This window comes from Sphaeramia orbicularis, chromosome 10, assembly GCF_902148855.1.
Source record: "Sphaeramia orbicularis chromosome 10, fSphaOr1.1, whole genome shotgun sequence".
Lineage (NCBI taxonomy): Eukaryota > Metazoa > Chordata > Actinopteri > Kurtiformes > Apogonidae > Sphaeramia > Sphaeramia orbicularis.
In genome coordinates this window covers 45,896,953-45,916,520 of record NC_043966.1, presented here as the reverse complement: position 1 = coordinate 45,916,520, position 19,568 = coordinate 45,896,953, and the positions used below count along the sequence as shown (strand labels likewise).

The 19,568-nt window shown below is 37.7% G+C and overlaps 1 protein-coding gene across 2 annotated transcripts; it reads left to right on the top strand.

Moving 5' to 3' along the window:
- The first annotated feature begins 639 nt into the window (after window positions 1-639).
- LOC115427369 (caspase-3-like) lies at window positions 640-14,521 on the top strand. Of its 2 annotated transcripts, none has more exons than XM_030145900.1 (7): window positions 640-896; window positions 5,737-5,793; window positions 5,885-6,048; window positions 8,870-8,998; window positions 12,095-12,270; window positions 12,366-12,495; window positions 13,889-14,521. In XM_030145900.1, exons 2-7 carry the CDS (start codon window positions 5,741-5,743, stop codon window positions 14,116-14,118), a joined length of 882 nt encoding a protein of 293 aa, XP_030001760.1. In that variant the 5' UTR covers window positions 640-896; window positions 5,737-5,740; the 3' UTR covers window positions 14,119-14,521. The 2 variants fall into 2 exon arrangements, with proteins under 2 accessions (XP_030001760.1, XP_030001761.1); XM_030145901.1 differs by having other exon boundaries at window positions 881-896; window positions 5,698-5,793.
- The last annotated feature ends 5,047 nt before the right edge of the window (window positions 14,522-19,568 follow it).

Sequence of the window (19,568 nt, the reverse complement as noted above, 5' to 3'; positions counted from 1 at the left end):
AAAACCCCCATTAAATTATGAAAATACTTGTATAAACTTATCAAACAAAAAAATGTGAATAACCTGAAAAAACTGAAATTTCTTAAGAAAAATAAGTGCAATTTTAACAATATTATGCCGCAACTTATTTCTACATGTGCATGATGGATCAGATCTACAAAGACACTAAACACTGAGGAACAGGCAGAAAATAGTTCAAATTGTGCTTAATTTTCTTTAGACATTGCAGGTTGTTCATATTTTTCCAGGTTATTCACATTTTATTGTTACAGGATAGTTTGTAAATGTAAATATTTTCATAATTTAATGTCATTTTTTGCACTAAAACAAAGACAAAAATTAGAAGTTGTCATTATTTATAGACATAATGTAATATTTTTTTCACATCAAACCAAGAAGAAGATATGGAGTCATTCTTTTTTGTCGGTTATTCTGCTGTTACTATGTGACTGTAGATCAGATTGGTCTGTATGTGGAACCTGAACTAAAATGAGTTCCACAGCCTTGAGTGTGGAATTTTTACACTTTGCAAATTCATCCCACGGGCCGGAATGGAACCTTTGGCGGGCCGCATGTTTGAGACCCCTGTAGTACAGTATTTCTCATATAGGAGCCCTGTAAATAAATCCACGCCAACGCCTCTTCTTCTTTTATCTTGTATTTTGTACTCTGAATGCCGCAACCTGTCCTGTCATGTCTACGACAAGCATCTCAGCCAATCAGCTGCTCGCATCATATCAAGGTGCAGCTTAAATAAGCATCTGGTCCCGCCCACTCAGGACACGGTGCTCAATGATTGGCTGAAAGTTTCGGACTTGGACTTTCACATTTCCTTCCTCACACTGGAATGAAAGCTCGGACACAACAGTAGCTGCTTCCGCGACGTATTTTCAAAGGTATGGGTATTTAACTGAAGGCTTGTTTATGTATTAATTACGTTGGACGTGTTAAACCGGTTGTCAAGTTAGCTAGGTTAAACTGACGGGTTGAAAATAACGCCGGACATTGTTCATTATAAAACTACACAGTGGTGGATAGCCAAGTGTCCGTTAATAACATTAAACCTATACTGAAATGTTCAGTTGAGTGAATTCTGTCTCCTTTCCTATTGTGATTCAATAGGGCTTCCTTCACGAAATTGTCGTCGTAGATTGACGCGTTTAGTTTTGTCTTAATCCTTTGAGCTGACCTCCCCACAGTCCCATTTAACCACCTGTATTAACAGGCTACGTTGTTGCATTTGATTGACGTGTGACATTTACAGTGTAGATCTATGCCTAAGAGTAAATATCTACATTCATACAAAGAATAGCGCATTTTTTCTTTGTGCAGACTTCTATCCTTACTGACAGGAACACCTGCCTGTCTGTGGTTTTATCTATGGACTTTCATTTATGTGCCTTAGTGAAACAGTATATTATTGAAGAGCAAGTAATAGCATAGCCTAATTATAAGTGATGATGTCAGTGCGTGTTGGAATGCTAATGTGTGGACATCTATTATAATAATTATTATCATTGAGTGAAATGAATCCAATGTAAATGAACCCATCCAGGAAGTAATGGTTTTTTCACATGCCACATGGCTTTTTGGTTGTTTGCTCAATTAACCAGTGATTTTCAGTTTCAAGATGTGGAATCTAAGGGACTATCCTGGGATGTGACATTAGTAGAAAAAGTACGACTATTTTTGGTACTTAAAAAATAATTTGAGCCACTTGCAGTTTACATGGGTATTTCCATTTTCAGCAGCTTCATACAACCACCCCATCTGAGAAGGGGGAAATGTCTTTTCCAAGCAAACCTGAGCTATTTTGAACACTACTAAAGCTAAATAAATGTGAAATTGGCATAGAAAGCATTAAAACAACATAACGTGCTGAGCACTTTTAATACCCCTCAGCCCAATACAGTGTAAGATTCTGTTGAAAGTTACTGCCCTATAATTTAGATTAGATTGTCTTTGTGTAAAATGTATTATATACATATTAATATTTGGAAATACTCAGATATTATAACTGCACAAGGCCATCTAACCTAGAAAAAGTAGGTCAAGGTGACCTATTTTCAACAGGTCTCTGCTCCATGCCAAGATGCATCCACAATATAAATTTGGTGCATAAATCTCAATACATTCTTCAGATAATGTGATTATGTCGTTGAATGGACAGACAGACAAACAGATGACTAAACGATTACAATACCCCTCGGCTGAGGGGTAATAAAAACTAGGTCTAATGGTGTACAGTCTTGGGCACATTTCGGTGTTTTTGTGATCTGCTCTAGCTTCTCCAAATTTCTGTGCACACATGTGGTATAATAATTGCCCAAAATGCTGTGAAGTGTATATTTTTATTGAAAAATCTAAAACTTTCTTGCAATATGACTCGGTACCCTAATCTATTTGTCTAAAGCTTCCATAAATTAAAAAAAAAAAAAAAAAAAAAAAAAAGACAGAATGAATATGAATAAACATTTGAGTGTAAGCAGAGTTAAGTTTCTCCAGCTTTTCTTTCACATATATTAAAGGTTAATTGTTGTTAAAAAATAAAATTGGAGGAAAAAAAATACTAACTTTAATTAAATAATTTCAACCCACTACTTACCCCTGGAACTCAGGTGGCACCTAAAGTCTCTGTGAAAACTGAATAGAAAGGACTGGATTAAATGTTAACTTTCAGATCCTCCTTTATCATCAGCTTAGTAAACTATATGAAACCTTTGTGAATGCACTGAAAATAACAAATAGCTACATAATCTTAAGGTTTTTTTCTGAGCTTGTTGGAAGTTGACTTTTTAGAGATACTTGGTTCTCACAGGACACCACAAGTATATGAGGATGTTCTAAAATAAAATTAGGTCAACACATACAGCAGTAGTATGCAACATACATATGAATGCAGCAATAAAATTAATCAAAAATATAATGATATAATTGTAAAACATTGACAGAGACTACTTTACTGTGAAATGATCCCTGCAACTTTTCATCTTCCACTAAGTGTTAACTGTTTTTCAGTTTTAAGTTGAATTGTAAATGCAGTAAAACATCCTGGACTAAAATCAGTGTGTGTACTCAGTTTGCTGATGTTTGAAATCATATCTTCTAGTTCATCACTGTCTGTTTTGATTCTGTCTTATGCTGTCTGATGATGTTGTAAAATTAACATTGCTAGAATATATAACATGTAATATACACTGTAAATGCAAATAAGTTCAATGGAAACAGATCTTGCAAATAACTATGTGTGTATGCATGTGTGTTTTAGTCCACTAAGGAGACGTTCTGGTCCTAATGTCAGTTTTTAGTGAAACCAATCTGACTCTGAAAAATAATGCAGTATATGTGGTAGTGGTGGTGGTCGGGGGGGTGGCTGAACTGGAACTTGACAGATATCTACTATGTATTTACTCTGGAATCCACTAAGTACCTATGAACTGAGATATGTAAACCCCAAAAGCCATAAATGGTGGTTATACGATTATCGTTTTGACCGTCATTTACTACTTAAACCACAGAATGAAAGTTTTGTTACTACTTAAATGAAAAAGATTATGATCCAGTCTTGGGCTGTCATAATAACATTTTTGTTGGTAACTGTCCTACAAAAGATTGCATTTGAAATGTATTTGTCTGTTCATTTTATGCCACTAGAATAGTATAAGTCAGTAGCTTTGTCATATGCCATAAGTTCACCTATTGAAGAAGGGGCCTCTTGTAACATTTAACACTGAACTTGGCTGTTGCCTTTTTGACTTTGGAACTAAGTGTCATTAAAAGAGTTCCTGTCACATATGATGTGGTGGGAAAGAATGAGGAGACCGTGATGAAATACAGAGACAAGTTGAAAAATCTTGGTGTCATTTTTGACAAGTCACTTGCTTTTGATAAGCATATCAAGGAGGTGACTCGATTATCATTTTTTCATCTTCGAAGGATCGCTAAGATCAGGCCAATTCTAAGTGACAAAGATGCTGAAGTCCTCATTCACGCCTTCGTAACATCTCGGTTGGACTATTGCAACGCTCTTCTTTCAGGATTACCCAAAAAAAGTTTCAGAGTCTTGCGGATGGTGCAAAATGCTGCAGCTCGGGTCCTGACTGGAGCTGGGAAATTTGAACACATTACCCCAGTGCTGGCCTCTCTGCACTGGCTTCCATGTCAGGTTCGTGCTGATTTTAAGGTGCTTTTATTGACTTATAAAATTTTAAATGGAGCGGCACCTTCTGACTTGACAGAGCTGGTTAGACTATATGCACCTTCTCGTGCCCTTCGCTCTCAAGGATCTGGCCTCCTGACTGTGCCTAAAGTCAGGAAAAAGACTGTCGGTGAGCGAGCCTTTTCGTTCCGTGTGCCAACACTCTGGAACAGTCTTCCTCTGGACATAAGGCAGGCATGTTCTGTGGATGTTTTTAAAGCAAAGCTCAAGACCCACTTGTTCACTTTGTGTTATAAGTCGTGATGTGCTTTTACTGTTAATGTTTTTAGCTTTTATGTTTTATTGTTTTATTGTGATTGATTTTATATCTGTACAGCACTTTGATTGAAAGCGCTTTACAAATAAATTATTATTATTATTATTATTATTATTATTATTATTATTATTATTATTATTACATGACACTGCTGTTTTTACACAGGAGAATGACAATGATTATCACAGTTATGTCAAATAATTGGAGGTAGCTTAAATAACTGCTTCAAGGCTATTATGTAACAGTTGTGACAAGCTTAATCTAGTCTAAACAAGTACTTGAATGTGGTTTCCCAGGCTCTGAAGCTCTATATTAGTTTTATTCCTGGACAAAATGTGACATGCAATGCAAATTGAATTCATAAGAAAGCAAGTGTTCAGAGAACGCAAACCTCCGCCAAGCACCCCGAACGGTGTGAATGTGTGGATTGACTATTTGTTTTAAACTAGAAAAGCACTCGGAGAGCGCAGACCTCTGCCAAGGCAGATCAGTGCCCCCCCATCACCACCAAAATTTAATCATTTGTTCCTTGTGCCAGTATCAACATTTCCTGAAATTTTCATCCAAATCTGTCCATAACTTTTTGAGTTATCTTGCACATGGACAGACAGACAGACAGACAAACCAGTGCCGGCAAAAACATAACCTTCTTGGCGTAGGTAATTAAACAATTTCAAGGTTGTTCCATCCAGCAGAAAAATTGTGGTCAAACATGGTAATACATTTTTATAGGTAATTTAACATTGATAAATTGAAATGTCCACAGAGTCCACATTCCACAGTGGATGTGGACAATTTTGTGCCAGATATACGATATTGTTATTAGCTACGGGTGTATCAAATTGGAGGCTAATCGGAGTCGTTCTGAATTTTTTATGAATTTTCGAAAATTGCTCAATGATGAGAAATAGGAAAGTTTGAGGTTTTGTGACCTTGAACTTTGGCCTACTTGGCCCAAAATTTAATGGGTTCATCCCAGGGCCTAGGCCTGTCTGTGGGTAAAATTTGGTAAAGATGGTTGTAATAGTTTTCCTGTAAAGTTGCTAACAAACAAACAAGCAAGAAAAGCACCTCCGCCAAGACTGTCCCCCACCCCCACCCCCCCGATCACCACTAGAATTTAATCAATCATTTCTTCCTTGTGCCAGTATCAACGTTTCCTGAAAATTTCATGAAATATTTAAAGAAATTGGTGTTTTTTGTCAGTGTTTGTTTCTTCCAGATTTCTCCTTCACTGCCTTAATTGTATTTTTCTTTGTAGAAACATGGCTGACGGCAGTGGGGACACAGTCGATGCCAAAAAATGGTTTGGAAAGAGGTAACTGATGGCAGTATCTCAGTATCCCTGAGTGGGTTCTTCTGGTTTCATAACATTTCAAAGTGTGTTCGCTGTGTGTGTTTGTTTGCAGTACCAAGACGGATGAAGCATCCACAGGCAATGGTAAGATGTCTGAGGAGACGGACTCTGCCCCAGTCACAGCAGATGTGAACGACCCTTACCGCTACAAGATGGACTACCCCTCGATAGGAATGTGTCTCATTATCAACAATAAGAACTTCAACAAACGCACAGGTACACGGAACGCCACTGTTCAGTCACTGACATTCTCAGATGTACATACATATCTTCTTCTCACAGCTACTGGAATAAATACGTGAGAAATGTAGACTGATGTCATCTGTTTGTCTTTGTGTCATAGTAGTACATATTAAACCAGGGTTTCTGCGGGTCTTTAAAAAGCATTAAAAGTCCATCAATAGTTTTTGTGAAAATTAAGGCCTTAAATGGCATTAAAAAGCATTAAATTCAATGTCTGAAGGCATTAAAAAATTAAATACACTTGATGGGGAAAAAAAAGTTATTCTCAATTTATTTTGATTATATAAACATTTAATAATTTTGATTGGAAGTACAGTGTGATGATAGACAGGCGGAACCCTTTAATAGGCTATTGTTTATGGCCAATGCATGAAGTCACAACACCGGATGCTTGGAATGCAACATGCTGTGATCGTGCTCATGCTGTGGCGAAAGAGCGAAAGGAATATTAGCAAATGTTGGAAAAATGGGAAAATGCAAGTTTCAGCAGTAGTGATTAGAGGAACTATTCAGAACCTGGTTAAAGCCTGTCGACAGGAAACCATCATAAAACTATATATAAAACTGTATCTGCAGTTGGACATGGGCATTAAATTTGTTTCAGGTGGCATTAAAAAACAATAAATTTGATTTGCTGATACCTGCAGAAACCCTGTGAACACTGTGACCTAATTTAATTTTCCATCCAGGGTTAGGCTTTCTGTGTGGAGATTGCATGTTCTCCCCATGTTTGTGTGGGTTCTCTCCAGGTACTCCGGCTTCCTCCCACCATCCAAAGACATGCACTAATAGGTTAATTGGTCAACCTATAATCACCCATAGGTGTTAATGTGAGTGTGATTGGTTGTTCGTCTCTATATGTCAACCCTGTGATGAACTGGCGACATGTCTGAGGTGTACCCCGCCTTCACCCATAGGCAGTGTTGGGAATAACGGCATTAAAAATAACGGCATTACTAACGCCGTTATTGTTTTCCAGTAACGGGTAATCTAATGAATTACTATTTGAAACGTTACAACACCGTTACCGTTATCAGCAGTGAAATGTGGCGCATTACTATGCACTGATATCTAACAGCTGTTATCCATCCTGGCTCGCTCAGCCAGGCACGAGAAGTGTGACATTCGTGGATGAGTCGAGTCTTTTGAACAGCTCTTTTAAATGAATGATAAGAACCGATTTGTTGCAATCCGTTCGTTTGTGTTCTTATATTCAGATTACCCACACTGCCTTAATGTTTCACCTGTGTGTCCATGAGTCTGAGTTGTCCACCCTGCCTTCACCTGAACGACTAATGACATCTACGAGTTTGAGTTGTCCGCGGCACACCCCATCCACTTGAATGCAGCAACGTGCGCAGCTAATTTAGGGGAGGAGTTATCAGAGAGTCCAACTGACTGGACTAAAGACATTTACTGCTGTGTCAGGGTGGAGCGACTGAAAAAAGTGGAGATGTGGGATTAACTGGAGGTGCATCTTCTACCTATAAATGCAGATATGCACTTAAGTGGTGGAAAAGCAGGGCCCTGGTGGACCCCAGCCGGGCCCTGGTGGACCCCAGCCTCACCACAGTCATGGTATGAAGTACCTGTCTACTTTTCTACTCTATGTAACTGGCCCGTGAAACCCACTCAAAAATCAGTTTCCTTTTACATATTTGAAGGTTTTTCAAAAAAGTAACACAATAATTACTTTCCCTGGAAACTAATTACATTTATGAAGGAAAAATTTTGTTACTAATTTAATTACTTTTTTGGGAGAGTAATCAGTAACTATAATTACTTTTTAAAAGTAATTTGCCCAACACTGCCCATAGGTAGCTGGGATAGGCTCCAACACCCCCGCAACCCTCTCAAGGATAAAGCGGTTCAGAAGATGAATGAATGAATGACAGTGTGCACTAATGATGTTATATTGTGTTGTAGCCAGAGATAGTTGGTGTTGTCATTACACAGTCTAAGTACATGTAGTAACCAAGTTAATAATGGTGCAGGGTGGGAATGGCAGAAAACTTGTGAGACTGCTGATATCTCGCAGTCAATAGGCAAGTTTAGATGGAAACTGCAATGAAACACCGGCATGTAAGAGTAGCTGCAGAAGAAAATTTGAAACAAAGGCTTTGACAAACTGTGGAAAAGTTTAAACAGTGTTGTATGACCCGAACCAGCATTGTGTTGTTTGTGGCAAAAAACGACATCCAGCTGTGAGTTTCTTTGACAAAATGAAAATTCTGGGTCACAGACCTCTGGTTACATCTTGCAGATCCTTGATCAACATTTTAGGTAGTATGTTATTCACATAATAACATTTTAAATCATGATGATAAACCAACTTATATTGATATTAATCATAGTGTGTGAAAACATGCTGAAATTTGTTCTTTTTCTCCTGTTGATTTTCTGTTATTTCATTTGGATCTGAATGGAAACCTGACTGAAAAAACCTGCCAAACAGTTTTTATCCCGTCTAAAATGGCCAGTCTCATGCAGTTTTCACAAGCTTAAAAATGTATAAACAAATCTAGGTCCATGCTGCCAACATTCATGCTCCCACCACTTTCTCTTTTGAGTCACACAGAATTTCCAAAGAGAGAAGAAGTAAGTTGTGTTACCAAAATCAAGTTCTATGTAATGGCAGGGTGAGTTAAAAACATATCCTTTTTGTGTTTCTCTAACTAGATGCTTAGTTAATAAAACAACGCATGGTGTTTAGCCCAGGAGCTTTAGGTTGGATTAAACTGACATTTATCATAGTTGTGTTTACTATTTTTCTGCTTGTGTTTTGTCTTTTTAGGGATGAGTACTCGTAATGGGACCGACGTTGATGCTGCTACAGTCTTGAAAACCTTTGGAAGCCTGGGGTACAAAATGGTCATAGAAAATGACCTAACTGTGGCTGACATGAAAAACAAGATGTTAAGCGGTAATTGAGGCCTTTAGTTTTATATTTATTCAGGAGTTTGAAGGTTTGTTGTGCACAGCCAGTGTGCCAGAAAAAAAAAAAAAAACATAATACAACCACTAGATGGCAGCATATCACCTTCATGGTTCCTACATCTTTATAGGAAATTCCTATCCTCAATTAGCCGTGACTTTTCTTATATTTAAAGATACAATATGTGACCTATGTGTCCTCTTTTGTAGTTCGTGTTTGTCTGCATTGTCCTTGAACCCCCTCTGACTCTAGCCGGACACCTTTATATTCCTCCAGTATATAATTTGGGCCGACGTAGTGGTCAGCATGTCCTGTCTGTCTGTATGTCTTCAGTTTTTCTTCAAATTGAAGACTTTGAAGAAAAAAAAAATCTCACAGTTTCTGGAGAATAACTCAAAAACCTTTCAATATTTTCCCAGAAGATTTGTTGCAGTTTATCAGTTATATGTCGTGTGTTTCCATTCTATCTCCCGTCCATTTACCATTTGGTGTCATGTGTCATGGCAATTAAGTTATCAGTATACACAGCCTGGCCAAAAACAAACTCTCCACCTGGATTTAACTCACATAGTTCAGGCCCGTCCATCAGATAATTACAGCAGTGATTAATATATTTGAGTCAAAAAAAGTCTTTTAACCTTAACTGATGCAGTAGCATCTCATTTCTTAAACAACTATCAGTTTGATAGAGAGAATACATGTTAGACTGTATTTGAATGGAAAAAGATGATGTGGTCTGGTGAGTCCAGGTTGACGCTGACAAAGACGCGAGAGTTTCGAGTCCAAAAACAGAAGACCAAAACTTTGAGGAGTTGAGATTGAGTAAAACCAGACACCAGACTAGATACACAGCAAGAGCATTTCAGTTTTTTAACCCATAAAGACCCAGAGCTGTTTTTGCAGCAGCTCCAAAATATTGTTTTCTCTGTATAGCTTTTTTAAGTGGTTGATCACCATTTATTATAATATTATTCTTTGTATTTTGCATTTTTCCAGTGAAAATCAGGTAGTTTTCAATATTTACTGATCATATAGATGTTCATAAAAGCTCAGATTGAAGTTAAGGGTTGTATCAAAAACCAAGTAAACTCAAGAAAAAGGGATTTTTTCAGCAAATGTATCATTAACTGAACATAAAACAAGTGTCTCCATCCACTGTCATTTGTCAAACACCATGGGTTTTACTGGTGAATGAAAGTTGTAGAAGATGATGGTGTTCACTACGGAGCCTCTGAACATCCAAATGGGTCATACAGTATCTGATGACCACAAAAAGATGACAGACTGCATTTTATACCAACTATTTCAGCGTACCAATAGGATTCTTGGCTCAGGAGTTATTAAACATTTTACATCAGTAGATGCTTTTGGTTGCCAGTGACTGTTTGGGTCTTTAGGGGTTAAATACTACAGACTGATGATATGATATGAGGGGTGAGATTATTCATGTTTCCAGTGAGTAATAGTATGAGTCAGCCTCTGGAAAGAACAATCAGAAATAGGCAAAATGTTCTACGCCTTCAAAATGTCAGAGACCACATTAATGATGTTAACACACAAGTCAGAAAATGCACTGGAAATTCAGTGACTTTCCTAATGCTTTGGTCTTGACTGGCCGAGACAAGTCCAAGGCTCAAAACCAATCACTAGCTGCAATCATTGTTGCATGTTTTGTACTTTGTATTTTCACATTGCCGACTCTTTTGTAGTGTTTGCTCTGTTCTTATGATGCACTGTTATGCAATTTTCCCCCTCTATAATTATCTACAGTACTCTGACCTCATGCTCAGCCCCCTGTAACAAACAGCTGTTTTTTACTGTGAAGTATAAATACAGGCACCTTTTTCACTTGATCACTTTAACTTGCACATGTAGCTTTTGATAGCACAGCACTTTAAACAAACATATTTGCACTTAGAAAAATAATTGCACATGATTGGTTTTAAAAGTAGTTTATTGATGATTTTATTGTCTTTCCTTTTCAGTTTTTAAATCCGGTGGCACTAGCATTTTAATTGATGACTGCTTGGCCCTGGAGAAAAAGGGAGACATAAATTAGATCCCAAACAGATGTGGTGCAATATAAATGTGCAACATTTAAGTTTAACTTTGTTTAGTGTCTGTGTGTTAGTGGATTTTAAAGTGTTTAGTGAATGGTGTTTTAGTATTTGTACTTACCCTGTCCTTGTGTCCAGGCCCGTCAGTGAAAAGAGTCCCTACAGGAACGACAGCCCTTAAGAAGGTTCTGGCCTGGACCAAGGCAGAGAAATGTGTATGGGAGCCAGGAGTAGTATTTTATTGGTTTATGGGTTTCTGTCTTTGGTGTTTGGGTTTAGAGTTTTAGGTATGTCGCTTGAGTTTTATATAGGTTATGGTTGTGGGTTTTGGTTATGGAGGTTTTAGATTAGTTTTAACAATTTATGTAGATTTGTAAATCCCCTGTTGAGTTGTAGTGGTTTTATCCAGTTGGCTGAATAGTATAAAAGGCGCCAGTTTCCATCAGTTGTGGTTCTGCTGCTGGAGAAGACACTTCTGGTCTGGCCTCCATCTGTACTTGCACTTTTATGGCGTTTGCACTTTTTAGCCCCTGCACTTTGTTTGGAAATAAGGAATACTGAATAATTTAAAAAATTGTGGACCATGCCACCTCCTGCCTCTGCCTCTTCTCCTTCCTCAATTCACTTACCTCCAACCGCTAAATGGCCAGCCGACGTCACACCCCCATAACATTCCCTAAATTGCATATATTGAGGACAGTTTTAAAAATGTTCTTTTCATGAGTCATTTTGTCCTCACCACTTTTTAAACACCAAATTCCACCCATTTTAGGAAGTAAAAAATCAGAAATTTAAGCCTTAAAATTTCTCCAAATGTGTGGCATATGATATTGGGGGGTCTTAATAATGGACTGAGTTGTGAGGTTAATATATCATTTATGAAGTTTGCTCTACAGATGCAATGCTTTATACTGTAGTTTTTTTTTTTATCATTTGGCAAAAATCTCATAATGACCTTAAAATATCAATCAACACACTGTCTAATCCATCTCTCTTTTTTGTCCTATCTGTTTCCCTTTGTGTTCAGTGTCCCAGATGGACCACAGTAATTTCGCGTCATTTGCGTGTGTGTTGCTAAGTCACGGCGATGAGGGGGTGATATACGGGACTGACGGCTGTGAAAAACTAGATGACCTGATCAGCTGCTTTAAAGGAGCAAAGTGCAAGAGCCTGGTTGGGAAGCCGAAACTCTTCTTCATACAGGTCAGCTCAAAAATGGCCTCAAAAATACCAATACCAAATGTAGTTTGCTTAGAGCTGCATGTGGCACAAATACCTGCTGAACCTGTCTATTTCAGGCCTGCCGCGGATCACAGCTGGATGACGGAATTGAGGCAGACACCATAGAGACTGACAGCGTGGGTGGACAAGGAGTAGAGAAGATACCTATAGAGGCAGACTGTTTGTATGCTTACTCCACCGCTCCAGGTAAAACAACTGAGCTGCTGTAACACCGTGGTCATGGGTGGGCAACCTGTGGCTCCTGGGCCACATTTGGTTTGGGCCCTTTTCAAGTGGCTCAACACTTTTTTTTGTTTTTTTTATACACATTTCACTATTATTGCCGCAACCATAAAGTCATTCTTATGTCATGCAATTGTATAAGTGTTGACTACACTACAAATGAATGAAAAAATAGAAGTAGTACTAGTAGTAATGGTGTTCTTTTTATTTTGTGACACTAAAAGTACTCATCTGTTCACTCTATTGCAAGAAAAGCCTTCACATACCGGTCAGTTTTTGCTGCACAACACAATAATGACAAACTGTTTTCTTTTGTGTAGTTCTGTCATTTCTTTGTAGTTTTGTAAATGGACCAAAACTTTGATTTTTTTTTTGTTCTCGACATAATCCATACCAACTGATCCTAAAGAGCTTCTTAAACAGTCACCACTTTGAGGTAGAACACAAGGATATCTTTTGACTCCAGACAGTTTTTTTTTTTTTTGACACTCAATTTTTAGTAGTTATTTTAACATTTGTTATACAGAACATAAGCCAAACAAAACAAAACAAACAGCATTCGGCAATAGATACTGGTTACAATCCAAAAGCAAAAATGATAATGGCTACAGTTATAAAGCAGAAATCAAGTTGCTTAATCAAATTTGAGCAGCAGTTCACACAACACTCTCAGGACTATGTGACAAACCGCACATTAATTGTCTTTAAAGAAACTCATCCATTTGTTCCACCTTCTCATGTATAGTTTATCTTGCAGCCTCAGCATAAATGTTAATCTCTGCATTTTTTGAATTTCATCTACCATTTTCATCCATTCCTCTAGTACCGGTGGCTCAAGTTGAAGTCATTTTTTAGTGTTTTTTTTTTTTTTGCTGCTGCACCAAAAATTTTCAGAAGGTATTTGTCATTTATTGTCAAATCGTCAGGAAGATCTCCTAGCAAAAGTGGAAGAGTGGGTTGTTGTAATTTAAAACCAAAATCTGTTCTATTTTTATCCTAACATCTTTCCAAAAAGTTGTAATTTTCATACAGGACCAAAAAATGTGGGTGTGGTTTGCCTCTGTGTCCCCGCAGCCCCTCCAGCAAGTAGAAGCATTCGAGTTTCTACTAAACTGTTGTTTTGGCATTATAAAGAATGACTCCAGACAGTTTTTGTACTATTTCTGTCCTAAAATGGCTCTTTTAGCACAGGCTACCAACCCATGACCAAGGTGAATGTCTGTTTTTCAGTGCATGATATCTGCATTACTGCCTTCTATACCACTATGAAATACATATGTGCAGTGAGTGTGTGTTGTTATAGTAAATGCCAGTACAGTATGTTCCCCTGTGTTGAACACTGTAACTTGCCCTACAGGATACTACTCATGGAGAAACACATGCAACGGGTCCTGGTTCATCCAGTCTCTGTGTGAGATGTTGCAGAAGTATAGAGGAGAGCTGGAACTCATGCAGATCCTGACTCGAGTCAATCGCAAGGTGGCGTTCCACTTTGAGTCCAACTCCACCTTACCTGGATTTGACAGCAAGAAGCAGATTCCTGCTATCGTCACCATGTTGACCAAAGACTTGTACTTTCCTAAATAGTCTGATGTCTACTGCCTCTACTGCTAAGATGTCTACTGACAACTCCACATCTGAAAGTCCAGACTTTACATTTTTAACCATAACAGGAAAGGAATGATATTTTAATAATTTGTATTTTATCTTTGCATCTCCACTTTAATCCAAGTAGGGGAGGGTTATTTCAGGAAAATTTTCAGATTCAACTTTAGCCCAGATTTTCTAATGCTCCCATGTCTTGGGAATACAAAAATGTGAAAAAATTTCAAATCAAGCCCAAACCCCAGCCCTAGCCCCCCACCCAAAAAATTACTTTTTCAACCCTGAAAACATGGGGTTTTTGTCAACTTTCAAACCTTCTTCACTTTTGGTAAAGTACAATGTAGCCATATGCTCATGCTGGGCCCTTAAATGTTTTTTTTGTGAGACATGTCATGTCTTAAGAGTGCTTTGCACTACAAAAGGTGTAGTGTCAAGGTCAAATTATAGGTCAAAGATCACCCAAATGGTCAAAAATGCATATTTGATGGAATAAAGCTGTTAATGTGGGTTCTTCAAAATGTTGGGCTCAGGTTCTCTCCTCATAACACATCTATTGACCACAAACAACTTCCATTCAATAAGACACATTAAACACAACTATTTACTCAATGTATTATCCATATAGACATGTCAAAAATAACAAACGGTAGTTTCACATGACTGTGCAATTTACATGAATATGTGCCATTGCGATACTTGTAACTCCATGACAATGGGTTGTAATGTAGTGTTAGCGATGGGCGACACAATGGTGCAGTGGATAGCACTGGTGCCTCACAGCAAGAAGGTCCTGGGTTCGATTCCAACACCAGTCAAGGGGAGGGGGGGCCTTTCTGTGTGGAGTTTGCATGTTCTCTCCATGTCTGTGTGGGTTCTCTCTGGGTACTCCGGCTCCTCCCACCATCCAAAGACATGCACTGATAGGTTAGTGGGTTAATCTCAATTGCCCATAGGTGTGAATGTGAGAATGATTGTCTCTATATGCTCAGCCCTGCAGTGAACTAGTGAAATGTCCAGGGTGTACCCCGCCTTCGCCCGAAAGTAGCTGGGATAGGCTTCAAGTGACCCTAGTGAGGATAAAGCGGGTTCAGAAAATGAATGAATGAATGAAGTGTTAGTGATTCCCGCCAAAATGTGTGCTAGTGTTTCCCACCACACTAATGGTGGCAAATTCAAGTGGAATGCACATGTTGCAATATTTAGTCTCTAATGTGGCTTTGAAAGGGCCAAAGGCCTTGGGGGATCGCAACAGGAAACCAGAGGGAAGAGAACTTAGGACGTATTTGATAAAATGTCAGAATGTATGAATTTTTGAAAAAACGAGGCATTTTGGTGACCTTTAACCTACAACATGACCTTGACATTAGACTTTTCATAGTACAAAGTACTGTTATGATATAATATGGCACTTACAAGATCATTAAATGGCCCATCATGAGCATATTTATACATTGCACTGGACAAAAGAGTGGAGAAGCTGTGAAAGTTGCAAAACACATGGATCTTCAGAGTTAAAAAAGTAACTTTTAAGTGTGGGTGTGGGTGGGGGGGTTTGGATGAAAATTTCAAAAAAATTACATAGGAGGGCTTAGAACATCTTGTTGCATCAGAAAATCAGGGCTAATGTGGTATTTGATATTAGCACCCCCTCCCCTAATCTAAGTCCCTTTGACCTTCTCTGTCCCCTGTGTCTTTGATCCTGAAACCAAACATCAACATTTTACAATAAAGTCAACTGAGTGAAGTTCACACTGTCAATTTGATAATTTCTTTTCAAAACACTGTGAGTTCCTTTTTCTAACCAGACATAAGTAACCAAACTGCATTTCTCCTTGTTTTAGTTTTACTGTAGTTCAGGTGCTTCCTGAAGTAGTCACCAAAAGTTAGTGTGTTCCTTGTCCAACGTTGACCTAAACATACAGTTACTGTAACCTGAAGTGACTGTAAGGTGATGCCTCAATACACAGTAAAACTCCCATTATAAGCAGTTAGTGGAGTTTTCTAATTGAAGTTGAACTGTTAAAGGAGATTCTAGAAATAAATTCACTATTTCTTATATTCAGTGATGTCACACTTTTATGTGTTTACTAAAAAATAAAACACTAAAAATGTTTACCACATAAAAAATACTTTATTTCAATTAATTACATATTTGATCTTACATGCTGTGTCTCTAAGAAATCCTGTATGTACAAGGAAAATGGCATTTTTCGGGCTGTAACAGTGTTGAAATGATAATTGTTCTTGAGCAACCTTAACAAGACAATGTGATTTGTGTTGAGTAAACAAACTTAACTAAACTGCCATCCATTTATCTTAGGGTAGCTGATGTCTAGGTCTTCATCTGATTTACTAAATCTAGGAGGAGCTCAGAGTAACGCCTCTGCTCCTCCACTTTAGGAAGAGCCAGTGGATGTGGTTTGGCCATCTGGTTAGTTAGGACGCCTCCTGGAGCAGTTCTTCAGGCGTCTCTACCCGGGATTATATCCCTCGGCTGGGTGGGGAACCCCTCAGTGTCCTTAAACCCAATGAGCTGGCGACCAAAGAGTTAGAGGCATCAGGGCTTCTCTGATTTGACCCCTGTGACCTGAAACTGGACAAGCAGCAGAGGGTGGATGGGTTAATGCCACTGTGTTTCAGTCATTTAGAATCGCTTAATTATTTGTGTTCATATTGTGATGATGATGAAAACACTAGTTATTTGATGCTATTAAAACACACTGATATTTATGAAACTTGGCAGAAGGGATGGATCAAACACCCAATGAGGTGAAGCAGATCCAGAAAAAGAATGATTTTTCTATCACTGTAAGACAGTCCACTTGATTAACTGATTTGAGTACCTTTCTATTTATGAATATTTTTTTTTGACTCTTTGAAATGATCCTATAATGGTAAATACTCTTAGTGTGGTACATTACTCACCTTATGTCCTATTTTATCAGAGTTTTGTTGTGTGTATATATATATATATATATATATATATATATATATATATATATATATATATATATATATATATATATATATATATATATATTTTTTTTTTTTTTTTATTCATACTGTAAACAGAATTGAATTAGCCTGGAATTAAAATTAACCACAGATAGTTATCACCTCGAGATAGTTAATTATATTATTTATATATACAATTTAAATACAACTCAAAGTTGCGATGTACTTAATCTGCGAATACCCTAGAGCACAGGTGTCAAACATGCGGCCCAGGGGCCAAATCCGGCCCACCAAAGGGTCCAGTCCGGCCTTTGGGATGAATTTGTGAAATGCAAAAATTACACTAAGATGTTAACAATCCTTTTAGTTCAGGTTCCACATTCCGACCAATTCAATCTCAAGTGGTCAGGATTCAGTAAAATACTATCATAATATATATATAAATAATGACAACTCTAAACTTTTCCCTTTGTAAATGTAAATATTTTCATGTATTTACACTAAAACAAAGTATGATTTCTCAAAAAATGTGAATAACCTGAACAAATATGAACAACCTGAGATGTCCCAAAGAGAAGTAAGTACAATTTTAACAAGATTCTGTCTGTTACTAAATGTTTTGTGTGTTTCTAGACCCACGGTGATCTGTAAGTTATACTGTACATGTGCAAATGACAAACTGAGGCAGAATATTGTTAAAATTACACTTATTTTTTCAGTTTGTTGATGTTATTCACATCTTTTGAAAAGATAGTTTGCAGATATAAACCTTTTCATAAGGTAAATCAACTTTTTTTGCTCTAAAACATAGAGACAAGTTTGGAGTTGACATTATTTATATATAATTATGTTATTATTTTTCTGGTTCGGCCCACTTCAGATCAAATTTAGCTGAATATGGCCCCTGAACTGAAATGAGTTTGACACCCCTGGACTAGAGAAAGAGGTGTAAAGAGACAGATGAAGTTCAAGGTTCAAGGTACTTTATTATCCCCTAGGGGCAAATTATTGCACAGCCAGCAGTTACACACACACAACAACAACTGGCAGATACAACAGAAAAATACAAATCACACACTATTCACTGTTCAGGAGCCTGATAGCAGCAGGAATAAGAGACTTTTTGTGCCTATTGGTCCTGCTACTTGGTAGGGCGTATCTGCAACCAGACTGAAGCATTATTATTATTATTATTATTATTATTATTATTATTTTTTTTTTTTTTTTTTTTTTTTTTTTTTTTTTTTTTTTTTTTTATTATTATGAACTCAGACCATAGAGGGTGGGCGAGGTCATTCAGGACTGGCTTCTGCCCTTATGCAAGTATGTAAGGTCATTTAAGGTCATTCCTGTAATTCTGCTGCACACCTTTACAGTACCCTGGAGTCAGTTTTTATTTTTTGATGTTGAGTAAACCAAACCAGCAGATAAGAGAAAAGGCTAAAACTGACTCAATAAAACACGAATAAAAAATCTTCATAAAAGTCCTGTCAACATTAAAACTCCAGAGCTTGCAATAAATTGCGTGCATTGATGTGCTTTTTTAAAAACAGCATCCACATTGGCTGCAAATGGCAGTTTGTCATCAATGACAGTGCCAAGGTATTTATAGTGTTCAACTGCTTCAACTGTCTGACCATTGATCAGAACAGGAAAGATGACAGTGGGTTTCTTCCTAAAGTCCACCCTCATCTCCTTGGTCTTGGACACATTAATGTCCAGAAAGGACGCTTTACATCAGTCGGTAAATTCATCAACCACAGGACCATGATCAGGGTCATCATTGGTGAGCAGGGACACAATGACTGAATCATCAGCAAATCTGATACATTTCCATTTGAAAGCACTGACTAGAACTATGTGTCCTCAAGTCATTTTTGCCCTTTGTGCATCTGGGCTTCCAATATAAATGAAGGATGCACCAATCTGATACTGGCTCATATCGGCCTCCATCAGTATTAGCATATCAGAAGTCTTTTCACCAGTGGCAGTAGCAGGTATTTATTGTGTTATATTATAGTTTTTGTTTTTTTCCGATTCATTTTTATGTTACATTCTGTGTTCCCTTCACCTGCTGAAGGGCTGTAAAACAGTAACGTTAAAAATTTAGAATCAAGATTTTTTTTTAGGGTAAACAAATAACAAAAATAAAATGAAGAAACAAACTAACAGTGGTATTTGCATTGGCTATCAGTCAATAGTTTTGCAATGAAACACCTTGGATCATTGACATGAATTAATTATTCTAACTCACAGTGAAGATCCTGCAGCAAGTTGTCACTGTAAACATTCAACCACTAGAGGGAGCCAGAGCAAGTAAAGAACACCCTGAAACAGGGGCGGTCAACCTGTGGCTCTGGGGCCACAGCATCTTTAGCATCTCTATATGAGTCCTCTGGTCAAAAAACATGAGGAACATTTTGAAATAAACTGAATGAGTCATTACTTTTTAACATTCTTATAGGCCTACATCTATT